At 42.2% G+C, this 6,895-nt stretch overlaps 1 protein-coding gene across 1 annotated transcript in view; it reads right to left on the bottom strand.

The window, feature by feature from the left end:
* The window catches only part of commd2 (COMM domain containing 2), a 15,390-nt gene extending 15,018 nt beyond the window's left edge, over positions 1 to 372 (bottom strand). Inside the window, exon 1 of the mRNA XM_043686476.1 lies at positions 114 to 372. Coding sequence (XP_043542411.1) covers positions 114 to 180 — 67 coding nt within the window. The 5' untranslated portion in view covers positions 181 to 372. The remainder of the gene's footprint in view (positions 1 to 113) is intronic.
* Positions 373 to 6,895: the final 6,523 nt, after the last annotated feature.

A 6,895-nucleotide genomic window follows, 5' to 3' on the forward strand; every position in this document is an offset into this window, starting at 1 on the left:
GGGAAGAGACCCTCCCCCAGGGACTGGGGGGTGGGGGGTGGGGGACCCTCCCCCAGGGACTGGGGGCCCAAGCCCCTCTCTCTTTCCCTCAGTCCCAGCTTGCACTCACTCACCCGGAGAGTCCACCTGCGATAAGAAGCCCAGGTGCTCCTTGTGCTCCTCCGACAAAACCAGCAGCATCTTCCCTCAGTCCGGGACCTCGGGCAAACAGAAAGAGAAGAGAGGAGCAGAAAACAGAGCGAACACTTCCCATAGGAGCCCCGGAAACCCACACCCCACCGAGTCCGTGTTAAACAAGGCGCCGCGACTAAGGTTCCGGCGGTCCAAGCCTCCACTGAGAGCGCCATCCAATGGCCAAACGCAGAGGCGCAGCCTCTCCTGGGTCAAATCCGTTCATTCCTTCCCCCCAACAACAGTTCACTATAAATATGAGCGAGCGCTTCAACTTGAGTCACTTTTTGTTTTATATGTTCAAATTGCTTTGCAATCAGAGGAATGCTTATTGTTAACCTATAATGCCATATCACATAAGCTATCACTTCTTCTCTGTGATTCTGGGACTGTGACCATCATAATTATTATTGGTGCAGAAAGAGGCCATTGTGTCTGCAGCAGCTCTCCAATGAGCACTCTGATTAATTGTCATTCTGCCTTTTTCCCAATGCCCATGTACTTTGTTTTTATTCAAATGATCCTCTTAATGCTTTCCCTACCCAAACCCCTGATCATCAAATCACACCTTAGTCTTGGCAGGTTTGTCACCCTCCAGCACTGGTCCAGAGCCTCAACTAATTGGAGATTATCATTTACCCCACTGTTAATCTTTGGCAGAATATTGGGGGGGTCCTTCACACGCAAGTGATATTTTTCATTTTCTTAGTTCTCTTCTAACTTAGTTCGTTACAAAGAAAACATTGGAGGTGAGAAGAATGGCTGCCTGAATGATAGCGTTATCCAATTGGATAATGTGTTTTTATTTTCATTGGGATGGGAAGACAGTGCACCACAAGGGACATATTAAACAAACTAAGACACAAACATGGGATTGGGTTTTATGATAAAATCTCCAGGAATACATTCAAAAAGTGTTCAACTGTCAAAGTCTGGTGTAAGTTATACAGAAATATAGTTTCCTACTCTTCTCATATCTCTTCCACCCCTTCATCTCTCCTTGAGAATCATTTTTTGTATCTCACCTATCTGTCTGCCTCAGCTACTAAGCCCAGACACCACTCCATGGGTTTGTCTTTATGTTCCTCACTCTGTTTTTAAACTGAACAACTCTTCAATCTGCACTCACTTCACACTCTTACGTGTTCCTTCTCCCCTGTTTTTTCTTTCAATCTACGTGCAAACTGTCTGGTCCATAATCATAGACAACTTGGAATCTGTCATCTCATGTGGACTCTCTGCTCTCCTGGTCTTAATCACTTTTTTGATCCGTCATTAGCTCCTGACCCTATCCAAACTAATTTTATTGAGATGTAAAGCTCTCCCTTGACTCACATCCAATTGCAATTTCACATAGCTAATTTCCTTACTCTAGCTTTAATGATTCTTCTCGACCAGTTTCTGACCTTTACTTCTAAGGCCCTTGTCACCAGTCAACCTTTTTCTCATTTCAGTGCTGGTCTACCTTCCTAGCATAGACCCTATCTTCAATTTCCTGGGGATTGCAGAAAGACTTAATGAGAATTGACCGACATAGCATTCCAAGAACTGGCTAGAATAGTCGCCTCCGAAATACCACCAACATCATCTTAGCATGTCAAAACAACATCTCTCCCAATTGAACATCTCTATGACTCTACAAATCTGACACTTTTTCAATTTATCCTTTGTTCAGATGTGGGTACCATTGGAAAGGCTGCATTGACGCCTATCCCCAGTTGGCTTGCTAGGACCTTTCAGATGGCAGTTAGTGAGCTAGCCGCATCGCTATGGGTCTTAGGTCACACCTAAGCCAAACCGGGGAAGGACAACAGATTTCCTTGTCTAAAGGACATGAGCAAACAAACAGGTTTGTAAACAATAATTGATCATACTTTTAGAGTCACCATTACTAAGAGTAGCTTTATATTTATTTAATACAGGTTTATTTATTTAATTCAAATTCCATCTACTGCTGCGATGAGATTTGAACCCGTGGCTCCAAAGCATTAGCCTGGGCTTCTGGATTACTAATCCAGTCAATACTATTACACCGCTCTTTCAGTATATTGGTAAGCAATAGTGTAAGATGCTCAAGGATTTGAGCTATAGGGAGAGGCTGAACAGGCTGGGTCTGTTTTCTCTGGAGTGTCAGAGGCTAAGAGATGATTTTATAGAGATTTACAAAATCATGAGGGGCATGGAGAGGGTAATTAGACAAGGTTTTTTCCCTGGGGTGGGGACTCTAGAACTAGAGGGCATAGATTTAGGTTGAGAGGAGAAAGATATAAAAGGGACATAAGGGGCAACGTTTTCATGCAGAGGGTAGTGCGTGTATGGAATGAGCAGCCAGAGGAAGTGGTGAAGTCTGGTACAATTACTGCACAGCATTTAAAAGGCATGTGGACGGATATATGAATAGGAAGGGTTTAAAGGGATTTGGGCCAAATGCTGACAAATGGGACTAGATTAGGTTAGGGTATCTGGTCAGCATGGACGAGTTGGAGTGAAGGGTCTGTTTCTGTGTTGAACATTTCTCTGACTCTATGACTCTATGACAAGGGCAGCTGATGTATGGGAACACTACCATCTGTGGGTTCCATTCTGAACCACTCACCCTCCTCACTTGGAAATGTGTCACTATTGCTTCATTACCATTGGGTTAAAATCCTGGACTAGCTTTCCCAACAGCACCAAATGAAATGCATCCATTCAGGTCACCACCACCTTTTCTCCAGGGCAAGGGCCTCACCAGTGACACTCACATTACATGAAATAGAAAGAAGTTGCTGCATTTCAGAACTGTAAAGCAAATTGAGACACAAATCATGAAAGGATACATACAAACACAAGACTTTATATATTTTTTCACTGCTGATGGCCATACAATGCTTTCAAAGGATGGGGGCTGGTTAGCTCAGTTGGTTGGAAGGCTGGTTTTCACTGCAGAATGATACCAACAATTCCTGCAGCAGCTGAAGTAATCAGGAGGAATTCTCCTTCTCACCCCCACCACTCACCTGAGATATGGTGACACTCAGTTGAAACAACCACCAGTCATTTCTCTGTCTCTCTCTAAAAGATAGCAACCTGTGGTCTGATAGACACCATGGTTCTCTAAGGAATGAAAGATGGTGAGAAGAGGTTTTGGTTGAGAATTTATTAAAGCACATAACTTTTGACAAGAGCTTTAACTTACATCTCATTGTAAAAGAGCATTGTAATAGTGTTTAATCTTTATGGAGTTGAATATAACTCCATAATTTTTTTAAGTTTCTCATAATTTTTAGAACACGGGGAAACTTCTGAAATATTTTACTACTAACAAATAATTTCTCTGCCAACCTAGTACTGCTGAGAATGTCACTCAGTAGGCTTGAAATTGGAAATGGAAAAACATTGCACTCAAAACAAAAAGCACTTCTCTAGGGTTTGTCTAGGTGTGTTGTGGCAGAGGGCATTTCACTCTGCACCAACCTGTATTCTATCACAGATATATATTCATGAACATTGGTTCTAGATCTCTCAATGTCTCTGTCTCCATGTCTTCACCCTTCCCTATCTCAGCAACCTCCTTTATTTTACAACCGAGATCTTGAAACATCAAGACATTCCAAGCTATGGGCCAAGTGCTGGAACATGGGATTAATATACATTTAGAGTAATCTTTAATGGTGCAGAATTGATAGGCCAAGGGGCCTCCATACTTCCTGAAGTTACCTCTGTGCTCCTCCATTTCTAGCCAACTAAACATTCCTGGAATGCTTTGCTTTAATAGCGGTGTCTTCAGTCTTAAACTCTGGAATATATTTCCCAAGCCCCTTTTTTAGATCATTTCTTGAAACATACTTTTGGTCACTTGTCCTAATCTTTATTTGGCAAGATATCAAATGTGATCTAGTAACACTCCTGTAATAAAAACAAACTGGAAAAGATGGAAAAGCTCAGCAAGGTCAGACAGCGTCTGTGCAGAGAAATGGAGTTGGAATTTCAAACTGAACTCAAGAGTTTTTGAGACAGTGGAAGCGGGGGAGGCAAGGGGGAAGGTGTAGAAGGACAAGAACAATTAAGGACAACTGAAAACAAAAAAGGCTGGAGAGCACAGCAGCTCAGGCAGCATCCACGGAGAGAAAGCAAGCTAATGTTTTGAATTTAGATGAGTCTTTAAGGAGAAGATCTGTGATAAGGTTGAGACCAGGGAAGATTAATTAACATGTACAGCAGCCAATAAGAGTGGTAACAGATGTAGGAGAGAGTGGTGACTGCAGATGCTGGAGAGTCAGAGTTGAAAAGGGTGGTGCTGAAAAAGCACAGTAGGTCAGGCGGCTTCTGAGGAACAGGAGAGTTGATGTTTCGGGCATGAGCACTTCCTCCTGATGAAGGGCACATGCCTGAAATGTTGACTCTCCTGGCTTCGGATGCTGCCTGACTGGCTGTGCTTTTCCAGCACCACCCTTTTCAACTGGTAATAGATGTAGTGAAGTAACAAAAGATTGTGTCCAAGTGTGTGCAAGTCCATAAAATCATCTGAATGCAACAATAAAGATCAGCACAGGTAAAGAAAGATGAAAAGAAAAATGAGAAGAGACAAAAGCACATAGAACAAGACAGAAGTAGAAGTGACCATCTAAAGTTGTTGAAGTGGCTTGGAATGTGTTTCAATATCAATGGTGCTATATGATATAAAGTGTTGTTGAATTAGACTACTCGATACAGACACCCAGTGTCATTTTTTAAAAAAATGATCGGAATATCTTTTCACCTCTACTTTTGCCAACTCAAACACAATATGCAATGTCTGCAGTAAGTGGTATATTTCTGTCATTGGGCGCTGCATCTTTTAAGAGAGTCACTTCCTGCTTCTTTAAGTGAAGAAATTTGAGGGGAAAAAAAGGGTTGCTGAAATCCCACTACGGTGGTGAGCGATAAAAAAAATCCAAAACTAGTTTCTGCTGCACAAAAGAAATAAAAACGGAAGCTGAATTTTTATCATGTTGATCACAATCTCAAAACATCCTAAAGCACTTTACAATCAATTAAAGACTTTTTGGGAAAATGAGAAGGAAAACAATCCTGTAACTATGTTGAAAAGTATCATTTGTAGTGATGCCAAGAGCAAGGCTTGCGTCCGTTATGCTTAGGAATAAAATCAGGAACCAAAAGAAGATATGTTGTACTCAAAAGTTTCCAGATTTCACAACCTCCTTAAGAGAGCATGCTACTTACTTCCCCTCCTCTCTTACTCAGCATAGCAAGCACATCCTCAACCATACCATCTCCCAGATTCCAGTTCGCGTCCGTTAGGTCTTAAGAACATAAGAACGAGGAGCAGGAGTAGGCTGTTCCCCCCTAACCCCCCCCACCACCACCACCACTTCAAGCCTGCTCTGCCATTCAATAAGTTCATGGCTGATCTTTTCATGGACTCAGATGCACTTCCCTGCACTCTCACTGTATCCCTTAATTCATTTATTGTTAAAAAAAAATCTACCTTAGCTTTAAAACCGTTTACTGAAGTAGCGTTAACTACTTCACTGGGCAGGGAATTCCATAGATTTCACAACCCTCTGTGTGAAGAAGTTTCTTTTCAATTCAGTTCTAAATCTGCTCCCCCTAATATTGAGGCTATGCCCTCTTGTCCTAGTTTCACCTGCCAGTGGAAACATTCTCTCTACTGCTATCTTATTTATTCCCTTCATAATTTTATATGTTTCTGTAAAATCCCCCCTCAATCTTCTGAATTCCAATAAATATAATTCCAGTCTACTCAGTGTCTCCTCATAAGGCAACCCCACAACTCCGGAATCAATCTAGTGAACCTCCTCTATGCCCCCTGTAGTGCCAATACAACCCTTCTCAAAAAAGGAGTCCAAAACTGCACGCAGTACTCCAGGTGTGGCCTCACTAGCATCTTGTACAGCTGCAACATAATGTCGCTGCTTTTAAACTCAATCCCTTTAGCAATGAAGGACATAATTCCATTTGCTTTCCTAATTACCTGTTGTACCTGCAGACCAACCTTCTGTGACTCATGCGCAAGGACATCCAGGTCCCTCTGCGTAGCAGCATGCTGCAACTTTTTACCATTCAAGTAATAATCCTTTTTACTATTACTCCTACCAAATGTATGACTTCACATTTATTTACATTTTGTTCCATCTCCCAGACCTTTGCCCACTCACTCAAAGTATCTATGTTCCTCTGTAAAGTCTCACAGTCTTCTGCACACTTTGCTCTGCCACTCATCTTAGTGTCATCTGCAAACTTTGACACCCTACACATGGTCCCCAACTCCAAATCATCTATATAAATTGTAAATATTTGCAGTACCAACACTGATCCCTGAGGCATACCACTAGTCACTGGTTGCCAGCCAGAATCACACTCATTTATCCCCACTCTTTGCTTCCTGTTTGTCAACCAATCCTCTATCCATACTAATACTCTACCCCTAACGCCATGTATCCTTATCTTATGCAGCAGCCTTTTGTGCGGACATTGTCGAAGGCCTTTTGGAAATCTAAGTTCACTGCATCCACTGGGTCCCCTATGTCCACCTTGTCGTAATGTCTTCATAGAATTCCAAACATGTTAAGCATGACCTGCCCTTCATGAACCCATGCTGCATCTGCCCAATGGGACAATTTCTTTTGAGATGCCTTGCTATTTCTTCCTTGATAATAGACTCAAGCATCTTCCCCACTACAGAGGTTAAGCTAGCCGGTCTATAATTCCCCATTATTTG

The sequence above is a fragment of the Chiloscyllium plagiosum genome, unplaced genomic scaffold (assembly GCF_004010195.1).
Source record: "Chiloscyllium plagiosum isolate BGI_BamShark_2017 unplaced genomic scaffold, ASM401019v2 scaf_2734, whole genome shotgun sequence".
In the NCBI taxonomy this organism is placed as follows: domain Eukaryota; kingdom Metazoa; phylum Chordata; class Chondrichthyes; order Orectolobiformes; family Hemiscylliidae; genus Chiloscyllium; species Chiloscyllium plagiosum.